The sequence below is a fragment of the Saccostrea cucullata genome, unplaced genomic scaffold, assembly GCF_032062105.1.
Source record: "Saccostrea cucullata isolate Sc308-1 unplaced genomic scaffold, CSIRO_AGI_Scuc_v1 ctg22, whole genome shotgun sequence".
NCBI classification, from domain to species: Eukaryota; Metazoa; Mollusca; class Bivalvia; order Ostreida; family Ostreidae; genus Saccostrea; species Saccostrea cuccullata.
This window is the reverse complement of record NW_026936725.1, coordinates 176,693-203,686: the sequence shown is the minus strand read 5'-3', so window position 1 is coordinate 203,686 and position 26,994 is coordinate 176,693. Positions and strand designations below refer to the sequence as shown.

Below are 26,994 nucleotides of genomic sequence, written 5' to 3'. Positions count from 1 at the left end.
TAAAACATTACGACGAATATTTCTTTCTCGTTTCTAAAAATATGGGCGTGTCATTATGTTATAATTGACGTTCCAAACATGACTCAGAACATTTCATCCAAAGGGAAAATTTTACCACTTCAATGCGCTTCATTGTAAGTGTTGACTGACATCTTTACAAAAAGATTAAGTTGTGCTTTTTTTTTTTACATTTACATCTATTTTTAAATTGTCTACGAATTTTTCCCTTCACCTGATCATGACAAAGCATAGACGGCAGGTTTGAACGGTAAAAATGGGATGATTACCCCTTTTATATGGCATCTGATCCCATCTGTGTTTTCAGAAGTTCTTGTTGGCTCTGCTCAACCTTTGATTTGCACAAATAGACTTTTGAGCATGATCATGGGTCATTCATCTTCACGTTTTCTATGCATCTAATTTGACTTTTTAGGCGACCACAGCTCCCTTCTGAATGCCCACATAAGGAAACTGACAAAAGATAAGAAACGCTCAGCTCCCTCAAGACACGTTGTGGTAGAACTGGCTGTATACACTGACAGCGAATACACCAAAAAGTTCCCCTCCAAGGACACCGCCAAAAGAATCGAACTGATGATCTTGAAGTATAATGGGGTAGACACGCAGAATTATTCACTTGATTTACTTTTTTTGCTTTTATGTGGACCTGAATGTTGTTCAGTTATGACTTGAATAGTATTGACTTTTTTTTGGTTAAGTTGTATTTCAATTTTGTTAAATCAAAGGGATATTATTTTGCAGAATTTATCGGTTCAATATACTTGTACTTAGATTTTACTTTTCATCAGCATGTTTACATATTCTCTTTAATAATCTTTTTTAAAATGAAAGATTTTTTAAAGGTACAAATGGAATGGTCCCGCTACAGTGAACTCCATTATGACGTCAGAATTCAAATTAAATATATTGGATTTTTGGAGACGAACCCGGTAAATCGTTACGTCAGAAATTATGCTTTTTTAAACAACCTACTTTATATAGGTTAATTAGACAAAGTTTTTATCAACGGGTTATCTATAAACTCATAAATTATAATTAAATTCTTTTTACTATTAAGAAATTAACTTACACTGTTTTGAAATGATACACACATTTTTCTCATCATGCAACAAAGAATTTTGTATACAAATGAACGAAAAAATATTTCTACATAATTGAAATATTTATAATTCATACAGTTGTGTAAACCTGATAAGATTTTGAATATTTATTCATGCATTTTTTGGCTATTTGTTCATTGGAAATTTTTGACTTATTTTTAATTATAACGATAAATCTTAACAATGGATTTTGTAGTCGTTTTACAAAATGTCATCCATAATCAGTCAGTCTCTGAGTTCATTCTGCACTGGAATGAGAAACAACCCCATTCCCTATGATCTCATCTTTCTTCACACAGGGTAAGTAATTTTAAATTCTACCGTTGTATAAGTAAGGATTTTTTTTTGAATCGTTGACAAATTATAATTAGAAATTCATTATCCTTTTTACGGATAAACTTGCAAATTTAATGATTTTTATGATATTTCAATAATAAAGAATTTTACACAAAGCTCTTTTCCAAGAACTTTACATCTATAGATAAAGTGTTGTTCATGAACTTATAAGATAATTTTGTCACTCAAAACAATGTTATTAATAGCAAAATATTTTTTTTATTCGAAAAAAAGTTTTTAAATATTAATTCAAAATAATAGGATAAAAAATTTCAAGAAAATAATAAAATTTAAAAGAAAAAAGAATCGCCTTTCATATATATCAAATGCGAGTTACACACAAAAAAACTTTCTTCAAATTCAGTCTGATTAAATTGCAAGATATAAAAAAAAATGACTTCAGAAAATTATATTCATTTTCTGATCCGATATGAAAAATTTTAACATCTGTATTCTGACGTCGTTTTGATATTTCAAAACAAAACAAAATACAAAGAAATTTAGCGCCTCATACATGTATATTTGTACCAAATGGGATGAGAAGACAATTTGAAAATTATTTTTAATACATGTATTTTTCTATTATTACTGATTCTTTGGTGATATAACTAGGAGAATGTATTCTATAAAAAAGGTAATTTAATAGGATGAACACTGATGTAGTGGGCAGATCGTATCAGTCCAGTGCTTGTAATCGTTTATTCCGCTGTGGTGTTGAGAGTTCTGGTTCAATATTTGAGTACAAATCAACGGCTCATGAAATTGGCCACAGGTAGTTTGACAAAAATTAAAACATAATTATTTCTTTTTATTTTTGAGAACAAGCATTAGGGTACGTGTATTTCTAATATTGATTGATTGATTGTAAGTTGTTTAACGTCCCTATCGAAAATTTTTAACTCCTTTTTTTAACGCTTTTTCTTATATTACAAATAATTACATAATTTCATTGTGATCTAAAAAAAAAAAAGACATTGAATGTATTTTTTTTATAAAAAGAAAAATTCCAATGGTGTCGTAAAAAGTAAGATTTATGTACTGAGGTAACGTTCAATATCATTCCAGTCTTGGAATGTACCATGACAACATTAGAGGATGCACCGGAAATGACGTAGGTCTCATGGGAGGCTATGGAGCAGGGTGGAGTTCTTGTAGTATCAATGATTTAAATTCATTTTTACAGTAAGTAAAAAATCTTTTGGTCCTATTAATTTTTTTTCACGAATTTGTTTAAATAATGCCTTTTTAATAAATCAAAGATATGATTATTACAGACATCACCTGTTCTTGTCAAAGTCCTGACACATAGTAAGAGGAAAATAATGACGGTTCTGTTTCTTTTAATGAAGTTAGGTTTTAGCTCTGATGCAGACAACTGTCCATTTACTGTTAAAATGTCAAATATTTACTGTAACTTAAATTATTTATAATTAACAGTATTTTTTTTAATCGTCATTTTTATATGTAGAAGTAGCAGCGCTCAGTGTTTGTTTCGTGAAGACGTTGCAGTAAGAGGGATCATACAATACAGCCCTCTTAGGCCTGTTTTATTAGGTATAACGCATAATGAATTTAACGAAAAAACTAACTATATATCCAAACATTACCTCAACCGGTAAACTAGAACAATAGTAATCTGCCATAATTATTTAATATGTCCTTCGGCTCACCATATATTTCTGGCTCTAATGATTTCATAAGAGATAGTCACAGATATAGATTTTATTGAAAGTGAGTGGAAATTTTCTTTCTTGAGACAATGGGGAAATAAATACATAATGAAGACTCACTCAAAGTCAATTTTTCAAATTAATTTTAAAAAAAAGAGTTGTTAAATGCTAGACAGCAATTTATTTTACGTGTATGTCACGAATTGATTTCCAGGCCAATTGTACAGTATAGACGAAGTATGTGAAAAACTGTACGGTCCTAACTTCCATTTCCGGACATTTCCTTATCTCGGGGTAAGTATATAACCAATTTTATTTTTTAAAATGAATTCTGCTGAAGAAAGTAAAATCAATTTTGTGTTTATTGCTTCGATAGTAGAACTGTGAACAATACAGCTGTGTAAACTACAATGATGGCAGCCATTTTGGAGAGATGTTTACCCAATGGAAAGACATCCCTGGTTCATACTGCGGTGAGGGAAAGGTAATTAAAGACCCTCGTAAACAATTTGAATAATGCCAAATATTTGTTAGATGTGGAATCAAATTATAAGAAGGAAATTGTAGATGCAAACATTATTTTTCAAATATTGCAGATTGAGTCACCTTGTTTTACAATTGGCACATAAACCGAGTTAGTTTACGAGTGTGTTTTTGTTGTGAAAATAAAATGGAAATTTTATTATAAACTGCTCCCTCTGATGCTGACATGGCAACCACAATAGTATTGAAACATAGTTACAGGGCTTTCTACATTTAAAGTCAACATTTTTTCCATTGGATGGTCGTTAAAATGATCATGTGTTCTTATTTAAAACATTCATTTCTGTCATTACTAGTATTTGACGGGCCGTTTCGTGTCAGTTGTTAGTCCTCTGCCTTTCTATTCTTCGGTAGATGTGTTTCAATCAGAGGTGCGTTACCTTTTCTGAGGCTAGACAGCCGCCGGGCGTGGTCAGGCACGGGGGGTGGGGACCGTGGACACGCTGGTACCCCTGCTCACGGTCATGTGGGGCGGGGCTCACAGTCAGGAGGCGGCTATGTAACAATCCAAGGTTTACACCTTTATCTTTAAATAATTTATTATCTTACAAAAGGAAGTTTATGAGATCTATACGTTAGTGTCCTTTGAAAATATTTTTTAATGACATGGGTGTTCCTATTTCTAAAATAAATACTTTTTTCATTAAATTCTTAAGACTTTAAATATTCAAATGGACTAGAAAATGACATCGTAAGCAGTGGTATACACTATTTTTGCTATGTACATTATTTTTCTGATTATAGTCCACTAAACTACCCTGGCTGTGACGGTGGTGATGCGGAGGGGTACGAAGCTAGGATATGCAATCCTCAGGTTAGTAAAAAAAAAAGTATGAAAGCTTTGAAAAAAAGAGATCGTCCATTTAACCTAATGGAAAACAGTAAAAAAAATCAGTTTGAGCAGAAAGTTAAATATCCAACTCGCCCTTTGGGATCGATGAATATTGTACTCCCCGGGTTGCCTAATCGCATCGACCTTTTAAACAAATTAATAATATCCACCTCCACCTCTAGACGATTAACATAGCACGTATTGACACTATAAATTGACGTTAATACAGCGATAATTGATAACCTCTTGTTAAACTTTAAATGTTAAGCAAGAGTCAAACATCGAAGCCATAAAACTAAAAAATATTAAATATATAGTATATATAATTACACTATGTGTAAAATTTATATTTTTCATAGAATATATAATAAAGTTGGTTCTTGAACGTTAAGCGATTTGGAGAAATAAAAAGTGTGTTTTTATTAATTTATTAAAATAATTTTCATTGAGTCCATATATTTCTAGCCTTGTCCTGGTGACAGTTCAAACACAGACACTCTCATAAAGCAGAGGGCTTCTGAGACCTGCTCCAGAATGCTGCAAAACAACGTTATTAATTCCACCCTGTATACTGCAACGGGGAGTCTCTATAATTCACACGGTAAAAACAACAGTTTTAAAAATTAGAATGCGGTTTTGAATTCCACTGTTGGCTACATTATTTTCAATTGTAAACTCACCTTGATGTATCTTAGGTACAAGGGAGAACAGAAGAAATACTTGATTTCTTTAATTTTGTAGTTTACTGTATAATTTTGAGTTTTCGATTGGCAATATCAATGTGGTTGTGAGACGAGCTCTTGCAACAATCTATTGGAATTCCCATAGGTACCAATTACGCCCCGTTATTAGGAGACCTATTTTTTATTCATATGAAGCAGAATTTGTTCACATTCTTATTCATGAAAGGAGCATAAAACACTTGTTGTTTCCTTCAACTCGATATTTCGATTTATCGAGGTATTCTCAACAATGGTTATTTCCATTCTTATGTCTGAACAATATATCCCTGTGAGCTTGAAATAAAAGAATCTGACACTGTGACACATCTGTTATATATTTTTTATACTACTTGAAATAGACGTAAATGATAATCTAACATCCAAACTTTATGATAATAATATACCTTCATCATTCGCATACGGAATTTATATCTTACAGTTGATTCGATACCCAAGAGCATGCTCTTCGTATGAACAATTTCTAAAATGAGGTATTATATTATTGACAAACATGATGAAACAAGAATTGTTTCAAGTCATCATTTCGTAAGTTCTATGATCGATACAATGACCTTGTCAGCAAATAAAATTTTTTATACTGTAAGTCAAATGCTGACTGAGAATTTTAATACTATAATTTTGTTAGGCCATTATATACACACTGAAGTGTCGACAAATTTTCTCGATATTTCCATATCATGATTAAAAGCACAGTGATCGATCGGCAGGGGATGCTCACTCCTCCATGCCACCTGATCCCACCTCTTTCAGAGGTTTGCGCTCGCTCTGTTCCATTTTGTATTGTTTCATATACATTTGAGCTTGAATACTGTTAGCTGTCTCCAATTATGTCATCCACTGAATATTTTTTTCTCTTTATTTCTAAAGAAAATCACTGTTGTTTATTGGTCCGTGAACTACACTTGGCATATCATCTAGCTGTTCAGATTTCTTTATCAGTGGCTGTTCCATCATGAAATATACTATGACGTTCATATATGTCTCAGTAATACAATAAATACCTTTTAATCATATTTATACAGATATAAATATAAACAATAAATGTTTTCTTTTGTTGTCAGTACGGTATTGACGTCGCAGCTATTGAAAAAAAAGTTATTTCTTCTGCAAAAGCTGCGACATTTATTTCCGTAATAACAACCAAAGAAAACATTTTATTTTTTAATTGAATTAAAAATCCATGTTCACAACAGTCCATGATATAAATGTCTCATTCCATTATTAGTTAACGACATTTACAATATTCTTATTCACGTACACGTAAAACGTATATGAGACCGGCATGTTTGATATCAGTCTCAATTTTCCACAATACATATGTAGATTCACTTTGTAAAAGGGAGAAAAGCGAGACTGACGTCAAAATGTGAGCCTCGTCTTAGTTTTATTGCCCCGGAGACATGTTTGCTCTGAGTAAGATATTTCCCTCTATAGCTCATGGGGTGTGTGAGGTTTCCTGTGCCCCTGTGTCGGGGTACAAGACTCCGACGTTCACCAGGTTCGGTTTGATGCCCCAAGGAACACCCTGCCCAGGGATTCTGAACAAGATGGATAGAGATGGCTGGCCTCGAAGGCAAGGTTACAGTGCAAGGTGTTTAGATGGATACTGTCAGGTATTATTTCTTCTTTATATTCCCAAATTTTGGATAATTGTTTTTTTTGTTTGTTTTTTTTTTTTTTTTTTTTTGTTTTTTTTTTTACAAAATTTTTTTTTTTTTTTTTTTTTTTTTTTCAAGTTTTTCAAAAATAATTTTAATCATCAGAAGGGGATATCAGACCACCGTTTTTTACTGATTTTTTAATTTTCTTGGGAAAACTTTCTACGCAAAAAATATTTTTATTAACAAAAAGTAAGATAGTTAACATAAGGTTCAAACCCTTGGCAATGAAAACACTGCGTGTTATTTTACTTCGAGATTAGCATTCTTGCCAAATATATGTCTATTTTACACAAACTTTAGGTTGAAATTTCATTAAATGGAGTAAAGACCTGTACACTCATATCGAAAAATTGTGTCATAGCATAAGAAATGGTCCGTTTTGTCACTCAGGTATATACATATGTATGTCCTATTTTATGGGCAAGTAATTTCAATCTTTGTGAGATTTTTTGCAAATTGTGGAGGAATTTAATATTATAACTAGATGTTGGATGAAGTATACAAAACACTTTGTTACCGTTGAGATCAAATTCTTCACCTCATGTTTGTCGCACTCTAGGAATTTCGCTCGCCTTGTTCCCCCATCTTCTTGAAATAAGTACGTGATTTACAGCACATAACTAAACGAGTATTTTAATTTTCAAATAAAAATGAATAATTAGACAACTACCTGTATTACAATATTTAATAGACGCGTTGTAGGCGTCTTAATAAATGTCAAACGGTCACATCTATCGCCTAAGTCTAGATCTATGAAACTGAAATTGACAATTAAATAACAGAGAATTCGTGAATCTTTAATTATTTGAAAATATCACAAACTCATTTCCTGCGTATTTTTTTAAAAATCAATTTAAGATTTCTTCAAATAATCAACATTATTTTTTAAAATGCATAATTACACATAAATTGTCGTATTGTTAATGCAACATTATTGAATCGTTGCTCTTTATTTTAATTTATTTATTCTATTATAACTAGTTAAATACTGAAATTGGTTTGTGTGAGGAGAGCAATTTGAATCGATTACTGCGTGCAATTTTTTCTGTATATAATAATGACATTTATGGCATCGTTTATTCCATTGATGAACGGAATACTAAGTATTTAACCATTTTATAGAATTTTAGCTTTTTTTTACCAGAAGATTTGCAAAGTAGTATGAATTTAACAAAGAAGATGGATAAACAAGGTGTGGAAAATGCCAATAGGGTTTGACAAATAAGAGAAAGAAATTTAATTGAATATTTCATCTTCGCTAGCCAAGGGTTTCTGATACGCTCAAGGGTTTATGAGGAGAGTAGCGTATCAGAAACCCTTGGCTAGCGAAGATGGAATATTTATGCTGACTTAATTTGAAATCTCTGAAGTCGTATTGTTTTTGTTTTGTTTCCCCCTGAATGTCATTAATATTTAGAAATTTCCTCCTCTATATTGATTACTTTTTATATTCATACCTAATTTGGGACTTCTTCTTTATTTCATAACTTATTTAATTTCAGATGTTTGGTTGTGATGGGGTATTTAACGGAGGTACGTTTGACGGGTGTGGTGTTTGTAATGGCGACGAGACGACATGTGACGTCGTGGAAGGGACGTTTACTGAGCTGTCTACTAGAGGTACATTTTGCTATCTTCGTAGCACAAGATGACCGATGTGCAAATAATGGGTTATTAGTGGCTAAAAGCTTACTCATAATTCTGGATTGTACATTTCTAAGAACAAGGAGAAAAGAAAAATCCATGGTGCAACATCTATCATCTTGGCCCTGCTTATTTGAGATTTTGGAAGAGATACACACTATATTTCCATGTAGTACATGTAAAACTTGATGCCATTTTCCATTTCATGTTGTTGGTCATTCTCAGGTTCCCGGAAAGTAATTGCCGAGATTCCTGCTGGGGCCTATAACATACAGTTCTGGTTCGACTACATGTCGATGAAACAAAACTATTTAGGTAAGACTCTTGTGTGAGCAAAATTTTAAAAACTTCATTCAAAAAAAAAAAATTACTGATATAAATATAACTGCATTTACATGAAAATGTACTACATTCAATAAACATTTTCGGATCAAGCCCCCCCCCCCCCCCCCCCCTCATCTGAAATCGATTGACCCATCCCTGTTGACCGCGTTACGTCAGGAAAAAGTGCAAGGGGATACGATACATGCAAGAAAACTATGATCATTTCACTTATCTGCTTTTGACCTGTGTAAATCCACATATGTTAACATTACCTTATACGCAAGTAATACACAAAAGATTTATATTTGGTTTGCAGAAATGTATCTTTTCCAGAAGTACATGTATAAATCTGCTTTAGAGTATTCCTAACTACTCAATGGAATTAAGAGTCCGTTAAAATACATTGATTCTCTGTGTCCTTGACCTAGAAATCTACACCAAGGATGGGGCGGTGGTCCTGGCGAGTATGATAGGAAGTAGCTGGATCTTTCAGACAGGAGACAACCCTATCACATTTGCTGGCACCCACTGGCACTACTTCTTCCATGATCAGTATCTATACACGAAAGGACCAATAACTGAACCAGCAATTATCAAGGTTATCCCATCTTAAATATAATTTTTCAGTTAAAGAAAACTATTTTATTTCCTTCCTTTTAATATAAAATTGCATTTTGAAATACATCCCGGTGACTTTTTCAAATTTCAGATTTTCCAAAATAAGGATTTCAACAATACAGGCATTAACTTTGCCTATTCTCTCCCAAAATCTGGTGAGTTTGTTCTTAAATATTACAGCAAGTCTTGAAATATATAAGCATTCTTTGTTTGAAACCTGAAAAGAATAAATGGGTTATTTTTCTCTCAAGTTAAAACGTGTCAAGGTCGGTGTGCTAATGGTGGAACATATAACACAAATATCTGCTCATGCAACTGTCCAAGTGGATTTTACGGTGAGTCAATCTTTTTAGCTCATCTGAGCCGAAGGCTCAAGTGAGCTTTTCTGATCACATTTTGTCCGTTGTCCGTCCGTCCGTCCGTCTGTAAACTTTTCACATTTTCAACTTCTTCTCAAGAACCAATGGGCCAATTTTAACCAAAGTTGGTACAAAGCATCCTTGGGTAAAGGGGAGTTTAAATTGTTAAAGTGAAGGGTCAAGTCCCCTTACAAGGGAAGATAATCAAGAAAAGACAAAAATAGGGTGGGGCCATTTAAAAATCTTCTTCTCAAGAACCACTGGGCCAGGAAAGCTGAAACTTATGTGGAAGCATCCTTGGGTAGTGTAGATATTAAATTGTCAAAATCATGACCCCCGGGGGTAGGGCGGGGCCACAATAGGGAATTTAAGTTTTACATAGAAATATAAAGAACAAATCTTTAAAAATCTTCTTCTCAAGAACCACTGGGCCAGGAAAGCTTAAACTTATGTGGAAGCATCCTTGGGTAGTGTAGATGTTAAATTGTTAAAATCATGACCCCCGGGGGTAGGGCGGGGCCACAATAGGGAATTTAAGTTTTACATAGAAATATAAAGAACAAATCTTTAAAAATCTTCTTCTCAAGAACCACTGGGCCAGGAAAGCTGAAACTTATGTGGAAGCATCCTTGGGTAGTGTAGATGTTAAATTGTTAAAATCATGACCCCCGGGGGTAGGGCGGGGCCACAATAGGGAATCCAAGTTTTACATAGAAATATATAGAACAAATCTTTAAAAATCTTCTTCTCAGGAACCACTGGACCTGAAAAGCTGAAACTTATGTGGAAGCATCCTTGGGTAGTGTAGATATTAAATTGTTTAAATCATGAACCTGGGGGGTAGGGCGGGGCCACAAATAGGGAATTTAAGTTTTACATAGAAATATATAGAACAAATCTTTAAAAATCTTCTTCTCAAGAACCACTGGGCCAGGAAAGCTGAAACTTATGTGGAAGCATCCTTGGGTAGTGTAGATGTTAAATTGTTAAAATCATGACCCCCAGGGGTAGGGCGGGGCCACAATAGGGAATCCAAGTTTTACATAGAAATATATAGGACAATTCTTTAAAAATCTTCTTCTCAAGAACCACTGGGCCAGGGAAGCTGAAACTTATGTGGAAGCATCCTTGGGTAGTGTAGATATTAAATTGTCAAAACCATGACCCCTGGGGGTAGGGCGGGGCCACAATAGGGAATCCAAGTTTTACATAGAAATATATAGAACAAATCTTTAAAAATCTTCTTCTCAAGAACCACTGGGCCAGGAAAGCTTAAATTTTAGTGGAAGCATCCTTGGGTAGTGTAGATATTAAATTGTCAAAACCATGACCCCCAGGGGTAGGGCGGGGCCAAAATAGGGAATCCAAGTTTTACATAGAAATATATAGGACAATTCTTTAAAAATCTTCTTCTCAAGAACCACTGGGCCAGGAAAGCTAAATCTTATGTGGAAGCATCCTTGGGTAGTGTAGATATTAAATTGTTTAAATCATGAACCCAGGGGGTAGGGCGGGGCCACAAATCAATAGGGAATCCAAGTTTTACATAGAAATATATAGGACAAATCTTTAAAAATCTTCTTCTCAAGAACCACTGGGCCAGGAAAGCTAAATCTTACGTGGAAGCATCCTTGGGTAGTGTAGATATTAAATTGTTTAAATCATGAACCCGGGGGGTAGGGCGGGGCCACAAATCAATAGGGAATCCAAATTTTACATAGAAATACACAGAACAAATCTCTTATGAATCTTCTTTTCAAAAATCACCAGGAAAGCTGAAACTTATGTAGAAGCATCCTGTGGTATAGTGTAGATTCTAAAGTATTAAAATCATGAAAGGGAAGGGGGTAAGGGGGCACGATAGATATACTAGCAAGACGGGAAATCTGGTCAAGAACTGCATTACCCAATTTACTCAGGTATGCGATGTGGCCCATGGGCCTCTTGTTAATACGTTATTTAAAAATTAACACTTCAGTTTCAATGTTTTGTAAGTAAAGTTTATATCAATAACAAAAACATCATGACCAATACTTTCAAGGCTTGAAAGACAGCAGTTCAAAATAAAAGTAAAATTGATTCAGTCGGAATGAAGTGATCTAAATCCTTTTTGTTTGAGACTGACATCATACAATGTGATGCTGCCTCTTCCTCTGTCTTAATGTGTACTGTAACAATTAAACACGCTTATACAAGGGGTGATCAAAAAGTTCGCGAACTATCTCTATAATATTACAAAACCACGATTCAGATCACAATGAAATTTGACACTCCTATAGTCATGTTCTATAAATACTTCTGCTGAAAAGTAATGATTTTCTCCAACATAGTGACGTCACGTGGTGAAAATTACATCAATATGTAGGTGACTTGTGATGAAAAATGATTGTCAGTCTTCCTTGAGAAACGAACTGCTGTACAGTTTAACGTATAACTTTGAAATTCCTTTGAAGTATCTTATAGTAATTTGTACAAGGTTTATGAAAACAATAGACTTTCCAGAAGTTCAATAATAAATTGGATTGATTGTTTTAGTGAAAGGAGGGAGGTGGTTAAAATTGACGTTCCTAAGACAGAGGACTCGGGTTGTGATGGTCGCCATGGTCTTTCTGGGAAAGGATATTAATCTTTTACCAACCATCCTCTTTCAAAGATTTGGTCATTTCTGACAAATGGCTGTTCTTGTTATAAAAATCAACTTGCATCGTAAGAAATATAGAAGATTTGGAAAAACATTTTAGCGTTTATGAACAGAATGCTTCAGAGCTCGTCACATGACTGTCTGGATCATGTGATTCGGGCATGGGCAGAACAGAGGCAGATATGCATTAAAATCAGAGAGGGCTACTTTAAAAAATAATGAACACTGAAACCTAATTTTATTTGTTTTATGGAAGTTACTAGTATTCAATTTGTTCTCAAACTTTTTGATCACCCCTCATAATGAAGTGCCAGAGACAGTCGATTTTGCTTCGTAATAAACATAATTCTTTATATCCTTTAATTAACATTTAATTAAGCATTAATTCATTATAAGTGTTTTCGTTTTAACTGAGTTTTACTGTAAACTTTTAAGGGAAGTGTCTATGTTAACTACTCATTTTTCTCACAATTAATAGGAACTGATTGTACCAGTCACTGTAACACCTTCTGCTACAATGGAGCAACAGTTGACCAGTCTAACTGCACATGTCAGTGTAAGGCCCATCAGACCGGAAGTAGCTGTAAATGTGAATCTGGTTATACTGGAATAAACTGCACAAAGCATGCGTAACAAAAGTGTTGCCTTATTTTGTTTTTAAAGACCATTCTAGTATTTTTGTTTCTTTTTTAAGACACATTCAGGCTCTATTATGCATTGAGCTTGATGTGCAACTTCCAATGAATACCAATTGATTCACACATTATTAAACGCATCAACAAGAGGACAAATGACTTTTATTTCTGTTTTTAATGGAATGGGGAAAAAACAGCACTTCCATTTAAAACTGTATCTGTATCAACAATCTTTTAATATGAAATCATGAGAATGGACATAAATGGAGCTAATTTAAGCTGAAAATCAGATACAGAATGTCTTTTTTCATACCTTTAAAAGATATAAAGTTTGTACAAAATTGTGAATTATAAAATATGATGTAGTACATGTACACAATGCCTGGAAAATATTCTCTGTCTGTAAATCCAAAACCTTTCAAAATATTTCAAGCATTTTAAGAAGATGCCATAAAGAAATAAAATGCTCCTGATTCACAGATGAAGAGTACCGGTAATAAACACATGCATTCCATGTCTTAACAGCGAGCATCATGTGATTATCCGTCTCCGCACCGACTATGTCCTTAAAACAGTTCCTCACAACATGTATGATACCTATGCAATGGCTGATAGCGTTCAGTTACACACCCATGAATTATGATGAATATCTTTTATTCCTTTCAGGAAAACACACTTGTTTTTTCTCATTCATTTCAAAATTCGTAATTTCAAAATGGCTGTTCTCACATACTCAGTATTCATATTTTTTCCTATGAGAGTCCAACCAAAATATTCTGTCTGATACGTTTACTAACTTCACAACTCTAGAGACTTGTTAGTGCCCAACATCTGGCGCTTCAGAGGGCCATATTTCTGCCCTCTATACTGATAGTAACTGCCCTCTGAGCCTTACTGAACTTCTTCTTTTCTGCGAATGCTCTAACATGCTTATCATACCTTGATGGGGCTTTCTTGCCAGAGCTCTGAAAAAGTAATAATAAAAAGTTTATAAACCATATCTATACTTTAAAGCACAAAATACTATTAAGTAAAATGTATAAAACTCCATCTTCACAAGCCAAGGGTTTCAAATACATGTACAATCCTCACTAATCCTTGAAGGACTACAACACAAAATCTTACTTTTTATATCATTAACGTACAGGTTCTATATTGTTTTTAATAGATTAAAACCTCTGTTCAAGTCTTTTATGAAGATGACTTGCTATACCTGTTTATTTTTCATGAGAATTACTGAATACATGGTTATTTTTAGCCAAATGTTATTTTCAAACTAGCAAAAATTTGGTCCTCAATTAAATTTGCCAATACAGTACTGTTTGAGAAATTAAACTACGTTTTTGACTAAATTCATTACATCTTAAAAAGAAAGCTGTTCAAGGTAGGTCAACTTTGAATGTAGAGCATCACAAAGAGAATATTATGTATTCATGTATGTATATAAAATGTGTTTTTTGAGATTCCCTTAAATTACAGTAAATGATATACCCGGTATATTATATAGCCTTGCCTTGTGTTCATGAACAGATTTTCTGGGATATTGAATCATACTATGTATAATGACTTGTACCCTACCCCACCCCAAAGAAAAGTTTGTCCAGTAGGTGAAGTGTCCAGATTAACTAGACACCACTGTATTTAAGATAATTATTATACTGCTGTATTTTTAAAAGGAACTAAATCTAGGTTCCTTAGAAAATTCTTATGTTCACATAATTTTACTGGATTTCACAAGTGACGAAATAATGCTGTCCTTGTTACCTTTCCTTGCATTCCTTCCTCTACTGCCCATTTGGGACGTACAACGTAGTCTTTGTGCGAGGGCATAGGTACTCTAGCTCTGTTTATCCAACCCTTATCACCTGGTCTTAGCTGTCTGTAAAACACAAATCACATTGAAATTTTTATCTTCAAATTTTCCTGATTACATATCATTTCATAGTGCATCTCTACCATTAAAACAATTTCCAAGTTCATAAGAAAGTCAAATCTTGTTATCTAAAATTCGACAGGAATTAGAAATTTTTTTGTATATCTTAGGATTTGAGATACTAAGGATAAAATTCAATGAGAATTGGTTGGAACTTTCAGCTCATGACAAACAGATCCATGACATTTGAGATAAGATGTTTGAGATATCAAAGTCCATGATTTTTTATTTAATCAATTAACACTTACTTGTCTTCTCCTACTAAAGCTTTGTCAATGTCTCTCCTGGGAGTCATTCCCTCTGCACTGCAAACCAACAAGTAAGCTTAATTAGTAATCCTAATTAGTAATCCTTATCATCAATTACTTTTCTATTATATACATACTAGGAGAACTTTATACATGTCCTTTTAATACTGATTTGAACAGGGATAAATATCATTGAAATGAAAACTTTGAAGTAGAAAATTGTGTAGTGACATCCCCCCCCCCAGTTTTGGGAATGAGTGGACATGACACTGAATTACAGCCAAGACTGTTTTCTAACATACTAGTATGAGCCAAAATTCTCTAAGTCTGTCGTTAATTTTTTGCACTAATTATGTACCAAGTTTTATTGAAATGAGATCACAACTGCAGGCAAAGTAGTGTTTATAATTTCACAGCATTTTCTGTTTTTATGCAACTACATGTAAACCTTGTGGGTCAAAATTGAATAAAAAACACAGAATAATGTATGCTGGTGAAATCTACATGTACTTGTTTGCCAAATTTTATTTATATTGAAGATAAGAAGATAGAGATTTTGAAAAATGGCTTGCAGTCAGACAGCCAGATAGCTAAAGAGCCAAAAACAAATATAATTGTTGAACATCATGCACTTGCATGAACTCTCTAGTCTGTAGTTTTGTTGTATTTAAATATGACTGATTATTTCCTCTCTTCTACCTGACTCTTCTTTTCTTTGGCAGCTGCTCATAATCTCTCTCTTCTCTTTCCTGTTTGGACAGCATCTTGAAGTTAGAAGTCAGATTAAAGATGGGTCTGGACCATTCATCTGAAATGAGAATATCGTTTTGTAATATATGTACATATATATTTTTTTTTTTTTTTTTTTTTTTTAATTTTTAGAGAAAAGGAGAGAGAGAGAGAGAGATGATTAAGAAAATAAATCAGTTAATGGTCTCCAGCTTTCATCAAAGGATCCTTTTTCATTATTTTTATAAGATATATATTTTTGTAAATCATACATTGTCTTAATAGAGGATATCAAACCACCTTATTTTTGTTTGTACATTTGTACAGATAGATATAATGTTTTATTTGTAAGGCAATAATATTTTTAAGTTTATCAGTTTTCTTCTAAAAATTCTTTTTTTGAAAAGGTTATAGAGGTGTGAATTTTATTGAAACAGTAGTTTGCAAAATTAAAAGAGACTGAACATGTTCACATTCCCACAACAAATGTTCTATGGTTTCAGTTTCTTTTTTACAGAAGGTACATTTTTTATCATCAGTTTTATTAATTTTGTGTAGGAAGGAATTTGTCGAATTTTATGGTTTATTCTAAATTGGAACCACTGAAGTTTGGTGTTTTTTGTACTTTTGAATGGAAGTAAATAGATTATCTCCCATTCATCATTGCTCAAATCAAATATTCTATTCCAAGAGATTTTTCCCGATGGTTCAATTTTTTGTCTTTTATAAATCATGTGATTTCTTTGCATAAACATTATCTGGGATATATGGGTAAGCTATCTTTGATAAGTTATTTTGATCTCTGTTTAACTTTCTTAGCCATTCTAATATAGATGCCCTAATCATGCTAATGCCACTATATTCAAGAAAATGTGTTTTTATCCCATATTTCATATGTAGATCATTCAAACTATTCAAACAAATATGTACATATATGGTGAAGTATATGTATGAACAATGCTTGTTTTATCCATTTAGTTTTCAATCAACTCCTTCAAGTAAAGGTGTTACATACATGTATAGATTTCATTATCACGTTATATGAACTTTGTCTCTTGGAAGTTATTAAGATACAAGGAATTTTTAATAAACAATGAACTTGGATCAAACTCTGGTATGAATCTTGGTCAACTGAGGATATGTCAGTTTCATAATCCCGTAAAACAAATTCATCTTTTTAAGATCATAAAGTATCCTTAAATTTTTAAGTTTATATATAATTCTGTAAAGAACACCTTCAAAGATTAATGAAATTGCAATTTTATAGCCAATTTAGCCTTGCCATGAGGCCTCAATCAAGGATGCATGAAAAAATTTAAAATCAAAATATTTCTTTTCTTAAAATGTAAACAAGACTATGTCCCACATTGAGGTTTGAATCCAACTAAAGCTAGATGACATGAAACAGCCCATGCTTGCAGCTAGGTCACCAAAATGAGACAGGTTTCTGATTTATTCTTTATTCATAAATACAAATGTACTAAACAATATCGTTTTCCCTTTACACTAATTTAGTTTTATTTTTGCATAATAAATCAGTTTTATCATTTAGGTGTTCACTACTATCTTTAGACATGTAATAGTGCCATTACTAAATACTCTGAAAACTGTACAATCAAACACCTGTGCAATCCAATTCAGAGATTTCACTGTAAGTTCTGACCCTTCACTAGTTTCTCTACTATGTAATTTGACACCCTTTCTATTCTGACAACAAATTGTCTCCCCATGGATGTCTGATTAGATTGTTTTTACTGTTACATGCTTGACTTACTGATGAGTTTGCCAGCCCTCTCCTTGTTTTCTTTGGTCTCCTTTGGATGTTTATACAGATACATAATGGCCTTACCAATGCCACTTCCCTTCAGTCCTTCTTGACTGATGGCAGGAAACTGTGAAAAAAAAATCGGTAAGATCTTGTCAAAATCTTTCTAAATACAACTCTACTTTTTATTTAAAATGCAAATTATTTTCATAAAATAAAATCACCTCTTGTAGGATGCGTAGAAATTTTTCTCGGATCTGTAAATGGGGCAGACTTTTGTCTGGTAGAGGAGCCAGCCATTCCTGAAATGTAAAATATTGTCAGCATTGATTTACCTTTTCATTACTAACTATCATAAATAAACATAATTATTTACATATTTTAAAATGTGTTAAAAAGATTCTGGAGCCACACTAATGGTCAGATACGGTGAAGCCTTTAACTCTGATGAAAAAGAGTATAATGCTCCTCTAGATAATGAAGACAACCATGCTCACCGTCATAGCACTGAGCACCCCACAGTCCAGAAAGGCCGAGTGAAGATCAGCTCTGTAATGATAACAAAAATTTTATTGTTTAAAGAAATGTGAGTCTAGCTTTTTGGTAGATGACTCTTTGATCACTATTATGTGTATACTGAAAAATGTTGATCTCCGTATTACATAAAAAGTTAAGAAATTTATAGCTTTCATCAAGTGGTTGAAGCTGCATGGTAAAATTGGTCGATAATTTTCTTTAAAAACTAATAACAAAAGTGGAAAATTTTTCTTTAAAAACTTAACATAAGTTCCACTTACTTCTTCAGTTGAGATACGACATGACTTAACATCTTCAGTTTAGTAATGGCTGGTTTCTTCTGCATGTTGAGTTCACGATCATCCTGAAATAGTCGGCCAATGGTAATTCTAACATTCAAAATAACAAAAAAGTACATGTTCATTTGACAAAAATGTTGGAAATATAACAAACTAATCTATGGACAGCCATTCTTATTTCTTACATGTACATAAGCTTATAACAATGCATTACTTGAGCTCTAATGATTATGAACTTCTAAGTAAACACAGTAAAACCTGCTTAGAATTTAGTGAGACAGACAAAAATTTTGATATTTTAGAAACATATACTGTAGAAGTACATTTTTCCACGTGGTATTAATTTACGCTATGTGCGCGGTCACAAATATTCCGCGGAAATTTGTCCAAGTGTACTTATTATAAATGTAAGGCATATAGTGACAATCTAAAAAATCCGCGTAATTTTCTACTCGCGGATTAAACAGATATTGAGATTCCGCGGAATTATGACCCCGTGGAAAAAAGTACGTCTACAGTAATTTGTAATTATCTGATATGTAAATAAAAAAAATACAGTAAAAAAACATGCTTATAATGACATTCCAGGGACAGACAATTATGTTTCATTATAAATGTAATTTGTTATATTCATTAGCTTTACAATATGTTTAAAACCCATAGGAAATGAAAATCCCTTTGATATAAGCATCAATTCATTATAATAAGTGTGCTATCTATACGTGTGTTTTACTGTACACGGGAATAAAAATCACTTCATTCTAAAGAGTGTATTCATTAAAAACAAGATTACTGTAACTCTATTTACTAACAACTTAGTTACTAATTAACTGATATTTTAATCACCTCTGCAGCTTCCTTCATTTTGACAATCATGTCAGCAATAAGGTCATCATTGTCGTTTATGATGTCCACATCCCGCCGACGTTTCTTTCTTTTTCTCATTTCTTCTTTTTTCCTCATCAACATTAAATCAAAATCTGACACTATGTCATTTCTGAAAACAACGATGGTCATCATTAGACATCCAATGCATAAGAAGTATGATCAGAAAAAATTAATGTATTGAAGTATACAGCTGTACTTTCAAATTTAAAATAAATTTGGCTAAAGTCTGTCCCACTTTGAACTCTTAATGAAAGGATAAAAACAAAAAAACCCTCATTTCTGAAAACAGCATATACAATTTGGAACTGTCTTGAAGTAAAAATATTTAAACAATCTCCATCTCTAAAGCATAGTGAATTAAGATAAATTGGCCCTAATAGTTCTGAACAAAAATTTTAAGATGAGAAAATATATTAAATTCCAAAATTTAATTAGGACAGACAAACTTGGAATAAAAACTGGTCTTAGGATCATGAAACATCTTAGGCTTAAGAATAAAATTTTCATGTTGTACTAAAGGTTGTAGAAGTCAAGCAAATCAATAATCAAAATATGTTTCAATATTGATTCACAAAAGTGCTGTCATTTCCAAATTAAAAGATTAATCTGATAATTAATAAACATTCTTTCATTTACTGAAAATTTGACTTAAGTCTGCATCTGTTTCATGATCCTGGGACCTGACCCTAGAATCATGAAACAAACTTAGACTTAAGTCAAATTTTCAATCGCCTATAAAATATTCATGAATTAGGGAATTTATTTCGAAATTTTCAGATAACAACACTTCTGAGAAGCAATGTTGCAAAATATTTTAATTTTGGTCGCTTGACTTCTACAACATTTTATCATCAAATACAGATTTTGTCTTAAGCTTAAAATTTGTTATGATCCCTGGGCCTTGTCATCTGATTGACTAAGATGACCCGTTTGGAGTGTGGGAGGTACTGGGAATACTAACTTGTTGACCTCCTCTTCATCTGAGGACACATCTGGTAGTACCCCCTGGGGCTCCTCCACCACCCCCGTGACTCCTCCCCCCTCCTCGTCATCAGACACGATAGCCTTGGACTCCTCTGCAAATTAATATAACTCATTCATTAGCATTTAGATTTACTTGGTATTTCATAGCTCTATCTTTGAAAACTCAAAATATTGATCAGTCCGCAAGGTCCCCTCAGAGTGATTGACAAAAGTCAAAGAATGGAGTTAAAATTGTAAAAAAAAAAAAAAAAAAAAAAAAATAACTTATAAATAAGAAAGAAAAAAATCAACAAAAAGTCCCCCATGGGCCTCAATGCTCAACTGAGTTAAAATAAGTCCTGAAATCTTGGGATATTTCTTGCAAGCTAATAAGTTGATTTACAGTATTTCAAAGGAAAAACCGAGACTTGTACAGTGAGTCCACTTCACTTACTTCCCTTCTTCTTCTCTTTTTTCTTCTTTGCTGCTTCCACATCAGCTTCTTCAAAACCCTTTGAAAAACAGATGCATGATTAATGTTTCTTAAAACTTAAAGATACCTAAATTCGTGGATTAAAACTTCAATGAACATTTCAGTAAATCACAAAATTTTCATGTCACTTTATTATTTACTAGTGAAACAAATTTTATTGCATTATGGTAATTTGTTAACAAATATATAATCTATATTAAAGAAAATAATGGGAAAGAAGTTTTTTTTTTGTTTGTTTTTTTTTTGGGAAAAAAAACCATCTTGCAATATTATGTGAAAACAAAGTTTTTATGAACAAAATGTGACTTTCAGTACACACCTCAAACTCCTCATCCTCATCACTGGAGCCAAAAATGTCTGCGATTAACTCACTGAAATAAACGGAAAATTCAAAATTAAGCAAATCACATTATTTAACCCACCACATTTAGGGTTGAAAAAAATTCAAAGGTAACCCCCCCTCCAAAAAATGTAAAGTATCATGATTAACTTTTAAGGAATATCCTTTGTTGTTACTATTTTCTTTTAACATTTGATGATTTATATACATGTTCATTTCAAAATTAATAAGCTGGAAACCTTCTGATCAGAAAAGTTAACATATTCAATCATTTTTTTTTACAATATATAAAGAATTGTGTTTAGAAATTCAACTTACTCTTTATCTGTGTCATTTTCATCATCACTGCCTGGTGCTGCAATCAAATCATATTTCAATGTCAGTGAATTTGCTTTTCTTCAATTTTGATTAACATACATTTTGGTTGTATAACAAGTTCAATAAGGCCAACTGTGGGTCTTATTTTTTCATTAAAAACCATATGAAAGAGTTGTCGATAAATATATTTAAGAACATGACAACATATGGAGGTTCAGACTTTCCTTTCAATGTAATGCTTACAACAATTTACATAAAGATAAATTCAAAATACAGATAAGTTTCTGCTTTGTATCTATCAATTTGGTAACTGAACATTTTTTATGACATTTGTGTCGGCCCTCAAAAAAAAGGAATCCAAAATCGGATCTTAACCATAGAAATTTTTTTCTTGAAGAATTAAACCTGATGTACTAACCTTTTTCTTTCTCTTTTTCTTCATCACTTCCAGCTACTGGTGATGCTGATCTGCTTCTTGGGGATGCAGAGCGACTCCTAGAGCCAGATCGACTTCTTGATCTAGATCTTGAACCCGACCTACTTCTTGGTGAGCCTGACCTACTTCTTGGTGAACCTGACCTACTTCTCGGTGAACCTGATCTGCTTTTTGGTGAACCTGACCTACTTCTCGGTGAACCTGATCTGCTTCTTGGTGAACCTGATCTGCTTCTAGGTGAACCTGACCTACTTCTTGGTGAACCTGACCTACTTCTTGGTGAACCTGATCTGCTTCTTGGTGAACCTGACCTACTCCGCACTGGTGATCCAGACCTGCTTCTAGGAGAACCTGAGCGACTCCTTGCTGGAGATCCTGACTGACTTCTGACTGGTGAACCAGACCTACTTCTAGAACTCCTTTGACTGTGATCTGGTGAATTACTTCTGCTTCTAGGAGAGCCATTTTGACTTTGAGTGGGAGATCTGCTTCTACTTCTATTGGACCCGGGAGATCCAGGAGACCTTGGTTCATCCGGAGAAGCAGGACCACTGCCATCTGGTGAGGCTGGTCCTTGGGCCCCAGGAGAAGCGGGTGAGGGAGGAGGAGACAGAGGACCTTCTTCTGGGGATCCAGGTGGACTCCCGCTGCCTGGCGGGGATAGTGGTCCCTCATAACTTCCAGCTGGTGATGCAGGTCCTTCATCCTGCTCTGGACAGCCTGGTGACCTAGGTCCATCCATGGGAGACTGTGGGTCTGCTGGAGAGGCTGGATTTGACCCTTCAGGAGACATTGGTCCACTTTCTGGAGATGCTGGCCCCTCGTCGTCATCTGCCATGTCCCTCTCCACTTCCTCTCGTTCCACCTCTCCACCATCACTTACATAATCATCGTCCATATTAGAGTCTCTATTTCTGGGAGATTTAATTTCACCATCCCCCTCATTGTCACTTTCTGCTTTGTTTATGTCCATCTCCTAAAAGTATGTGTCACAGTAAAGATTTGAGGCATTAAATTTCTTTATTTTCACTATACTTACACTTATTTAATTTTACTTCAACACAATTTTGCAACATTTCCTAAAAAAAATAATAATAAGCAAACCTGCTGAGATTCCTCCTCGTGGTAGGTTGGTTCATCCATAACAGGAGTACTGCCTCCACTACCTGTGTAAGTAAAATGTTAATACATTACAGTTAAGTACAGAAAATATAATTCAATACACATTCTCATTCTACGCGAAAGTTAAAATTTTTTACAGGACAAAATGTCTGGTAAAAATAAAATTTTTATCAGACCAAGCAATTTTTTACCAGACCGACTTTTTTTCCCCTTTAAATCCATACATCATTATGATACTGAGATTGAGGTGGGTGGGATGAGGTCAATTCTCACTGTGAAATTTAACCTTAAATAAATTCAGAGTGAAATGGACAAGTTACCTATTTATAATTTTCCTTTGTAAAAGGTATCTATTTATACAATGGTATGCATTTTTCCCTTCATATTTGACTTCGACAACATACACTGTATCAAATATAATCTTAAATTTAATATGGACTTTCAATGCATATTTATTTTTCCAGAAACAACTCATTATATGGTTACTCAAGTTCAATAATCATTTGAAAACAAATTCCCTACTGAATCTACGTATGAGCTATCTAAATATTTTCCCAACAAAATCTACATTTGGGCTATCTAAAGATCTCTAACCCTTGACAGAGGAAATTCGAATTAGAATAAAAACGATCATGACAGGGTTGTAATACATAAAAATTAATCAGGTATTACTGCTAAATTGGTCAAATAAAGGATATTTGTGGGGAATTGGAACATGACCTCTTAATTTAGATTTATTTGGCTTTATTTTATACCGGACATTTGGTCCTGTATACTGAAATTTTTTACCGACCCGACCTAAATTTTACCGGTAAAAACCGACAGTCCGGTGACTTTCGTATAGACTGCATTCTAATGCAGCTGTTTTGTAAAAAATATTCTGATTGACCATTTCACTGGTGTTTGAGGCAGTAGAATGATCATTCTTAACCAAGAATGATTTTTTTTAATGTAATGTCAAAATAGAGCAACACAACAACACAATGCTCCTGCTCCAGACCATGACATATTTCATCTCACAAAACCCAACAGAATAAAACAAATTAAACATCAAATAAATTCACAAACTGTATTAGCATGAACACAGCTATCTTCTTCTTTGGTATTTGCAAATGTTATTGCTGATTTAATGGTTGCTGACATGTTGTATTTATTTTAATTTTTGAGGATATTGAAATGATTTACAATTAATGTAAAAAGTTGCAAATTTTCTACATCAATATTGATGACAAAATTAATGAATATTTTATCAACCTTTTACCGGTAATTCTAATTCTTATATGACATTCAATGAATTTAATAAATAATTTATATATTTTCCATTTAGACTAATAAAAGTATTTACTTATTGCCCCCATATTTTAAAATCTAACTGAAAAGTGACATCAAACATATCATATGAGTCGAGTTGTCTTGAAAATTGGGTGCGCATATATGGTTTCTGATGTTAATACATGTAATATTGCGAGTACATCGCAGTTGTCTACTTTACTTCTGTTCTTTATGTGGGGGAGTCGAAAAAGCTTTAAATCTCGCAAGATTTCTGGGGCATGACATTGTTTACAGTAGTGACAATTGAATAATTTGAACAATCATTATGCTGAAAGTACAATGTAATGCCAAATATCGAACTCCAAATTGTAGATTGTCAAATAAGTGAAGTTCAAAGTTGAAGTCTGTATTGATTTGAGTTGAAAGTATTATGAACATTGTGGACTTCAATTTTCTTCTAAAGTAATGAATAGTGATAATTATTGTATCTTAGACCAAATTGTTGAGACTGTGGCTTGGGATATCAATGACCGATTGTTGACCTTTTACAATTAATGTAAAAATTTTAATTTACACATTTTTGTTGGGTTTCAATATTGTTGACAAAATTAAGTGAATATCTGTATTTACGTTTGCAATGTAAGTAAGTAATTATCGTCTTATATGCATTCAATGTATTGTATAATTTATATATTTTCCATTGCTTCCCGTGCACTAATAAACATTATTTTCGGTTGGTACACTTGAAAAATTTTAAAGCACAACTGTGGTGAAAATATCCAAAATAATTGATTCAATGAATTCCCCCGATGGTTTTAGTCCGATGAAAATTCTAGTCTTTTACTAATGCACATTTTATCTGTGATTAATTAAAGTCGTAATCGGTTAATTATGAAGATTTTTTAATGACATTTTTCCGAAAGAAAATTAAGATCTCTGTCAAAGAGACACATGAATATTGAAATGAATGGGTGGATCAAACAATTTTTTTTTCATCCTTAAATATGAGCACTTTCTTACAGATTTTTACTGAAAAATGCAACGTAATTTCATTGATTTTTTGGGGAAATGCAAATTGCTACTGATTGGGTTCAACCAACGAATAAATGTTCAAAAAATATGCAACTTGTTCAATGTTTTTTTTGAAAGTATTATGAACATTGTGGATTTTTATTTTTTGGAATATCCAATGTATTTATAGCCAATACTGATAATTGATACTATATTTAGGTCGATAACACAAGACGCTAATATTTTTGTAGTTGAAAATGCACACTACCAATATTATGGCATATAAATAAAATAAACACAAAACTGGAATTTGGGTTATATCATTTTATTTATACATACATATCTTTTGTTATTTTTTCAGATTCTGTAAAGTTTACAATAAATTAATAAATAACATCTAAATAGGTCGAAAATACAATACGCCAGGATATAGACATGATATGATCAGCAAGATTAATTATATAGATCTACGTGTATATCTGTTTCCTCCAAAATGTTTGGTGGTAATTACTATTAAATTAATGAGTACATTCAGTTGGGGAAGAGGTACTTTAAGGATTATTAAAAGACACCTGTAACTGTACGATAAGGATATCATAATCATAAAGAATAGCAACGCAATGAACGCATACAATATTGGATTTGATTTATAGTGCACACATTTTCATATACTTACGTGGTGAATCGTCTATATCCATTACTGAAAGATGAATAAAAAGGCTTTCTTCTATTATCTATTCTGGCTTTGGATGAAAAACACGAACATGTTTTATAAAATCCATTTTTACTAAACAGGAAAATGATTTTTAGCGACACCTTGCGGTGAAATTTTAGGAAGTGGATAAACGTCGGTCCAAAAACGGTCTTCAGTTCCGTATATATGCATTATACAATATTGTAGATTGATAACTCGAAAATGGACTATTCTCCTGGGTAACATTTTTTTTTTTCAAAAAATATTTCTGATAAGCTCGTCGGAACTGCATAAAAAATTAAAAGTCCTATAATAACTTTTTAGCTCACAGTGATGGGTCCAGAAACTCTAGAAAAGGAGGGGGATGATATGGAACATGTGTCCATATTTCAATGGATCGGGACCCTCCCGAGAAAGTTTTGCAAACATGGTAAATTTTCCGCAATTTAAATTTCTCCTGAACGTTTCCTTGGCGAAATTTACATTCTGATTAAATTATCAACAAATTAACCCACTTAAATTTTCAAAGAGTTACATGTACCCCAGAGAAAAATGGAAATTGAAGTATTTACCAGTCGTCTTTTTCAAAAGCTAATACAGTTCATACCTTTTATTGAACACTTTCAATTTTTAAATGTATTAACTTTTAGATCAACCCTCGTACCATTGCAAATTTATCACGGCATGTAGAAAATAGTCTCCCAGTTGATTCCGCAGACAATAATTAACATGTTTTAGGTACATGTACAGTTTCTAAAATAATACTCCAGTACATACTATTGAAAAACAATCTGACATTACAAGAAATTAAGCAGTCTCGCTTTAATAACGTCATTTTGC

General features: G+C 33.0%; 2 protein-coding genes across 2 annotated transcripts in view; one reads left to right on the top strand and one right to left on the bottom strand.

Moving 5' to 3' along the window:
• Window positions 1-13,173, top strand: part of LOC134246357 (A disintegrin and metalloproteinase with thrombospondin motifs 18-like) — a 31,342-nt gene extending 18,169 nt beyond the window's left edge. The window contains exons 6-23 of the mRNA XM_062728709.1: window positions 434-615; window positions 864-950; window positions 1,318-1,421; window positions 2,104-2,229; window positions 2,523-2,639; window positions 2,926-3,011; window positions 3,342-3,421; window positions 3,507-3,611; window positions 4,025-4,182; window positions 4,415-4,484; window positions 4,968-5,103; window positions 6,680-6,858; window positions 8,409-8,526; window positions 8,776-8,865; window positions 9,303-9,472; window positions 9,584-9,647; window positions 9,744-9,827; window positions 12,971-13,173. Coding sequence (XP_062584693.1) covers window positions 434-615; window positions 864-950; window positions 1,318-1,421; window positions 2,104-2,229; window positions 2,523-2,639; window positions 2,926-3,011; window positions 3,342-3,421; window positions 3,507-3,611; window positions 4,025-4,182; window positions 4,415-4,484; window positions 4,968-5,103; window positions 6,680-6,858; window positions 8,409-8,526; window positions 8,776-8,865; window positions 9,303-9,472; window positions 9,584-9,647; window positions 9,744-9,827; window positions 12,971-13,125 — 2,111 coding nt within the window. The 3' untranslated portion in view covers window positions 13,126-13,173. The remainder of the gene's footprint in view (window positions 1-433; window positions 616-863; window positions 951-1,317; window positions 1,422-2,103; window positions 2,230-2,522; window positions 2,640-2,925; window positions 3,012-3,341; window positions 3,422-3,506; window positions 3,612-4,024; window positions 4,183-4,414; window positions 4,485-4,967; window positions 5,104-6,679; window positions 6,859-8,408; window positions 8,527-8,775; window positions 8,866-9,302; window positions 9,473-9,583; window positions 9,648-9,743; window positions 9,828-12,970) is intronic.
• Window positions 13,174-13,272: 99 nt separating this feature from the next.
• On the bottom strand, window positions 13,273-26,283 carry LOC134246358 (protein IWS1 homolog). The gene is made up of 16 exons (XM_062728710.1): window positions 26,137-26,283; window positions 23,160-23,221; window positions 22,038-23,031; window positions 21,620-21,656; window positions 21,281-21,332; window positions 20,923-20,980; window positions 20,467-20,581; window positions 19,464-19,614; window positions 18,600-18,682; window positions 18,300-18,351; window positions 18,027-18,104; window positions 17,812-17,929; window positions 16,008-16,116; window positions 15,309-15,365; window positions 14,892-15,006; window positions 13,273-14,092 (listed from the first exon to the last, which is right to left on the bottom strand). Exons 1-16 carry the CDS (start codon window positions 26,156-26,158, stop codon window positions 13,967-13,969), a joined length of 2,229 nt encoding a protein of 742 aa, XP_062584694.1. The 5' UTR covers window positions 26,159-26,283; the 3' UTR covers window positions 13,273-13,966.
• Between the last annotated feature and the right edge of the window lie 711 nt (window positions 26,284-26,994).

Coding starts and splice junctions, on each gene's coding strand:
- LOC134246358 (XM_062728710.1), bottom strand. CDS start 26,158: ATGGATATAGACGATTCACCAC. Junction 23,222..26,136: donor GGATATAGACGATTCACCAC/GTAAGTATATGA, acceptor TTACTTACACAG/GTAGTGGAGGCAGTACTCCT. Junction 21,657..22,037: donor AGAAAAAGAGAAAGAAAAAG/GTTAGTACATCA, acceptor ATTTGATTGCAG/CACCAGGCAGTGATGATGAA.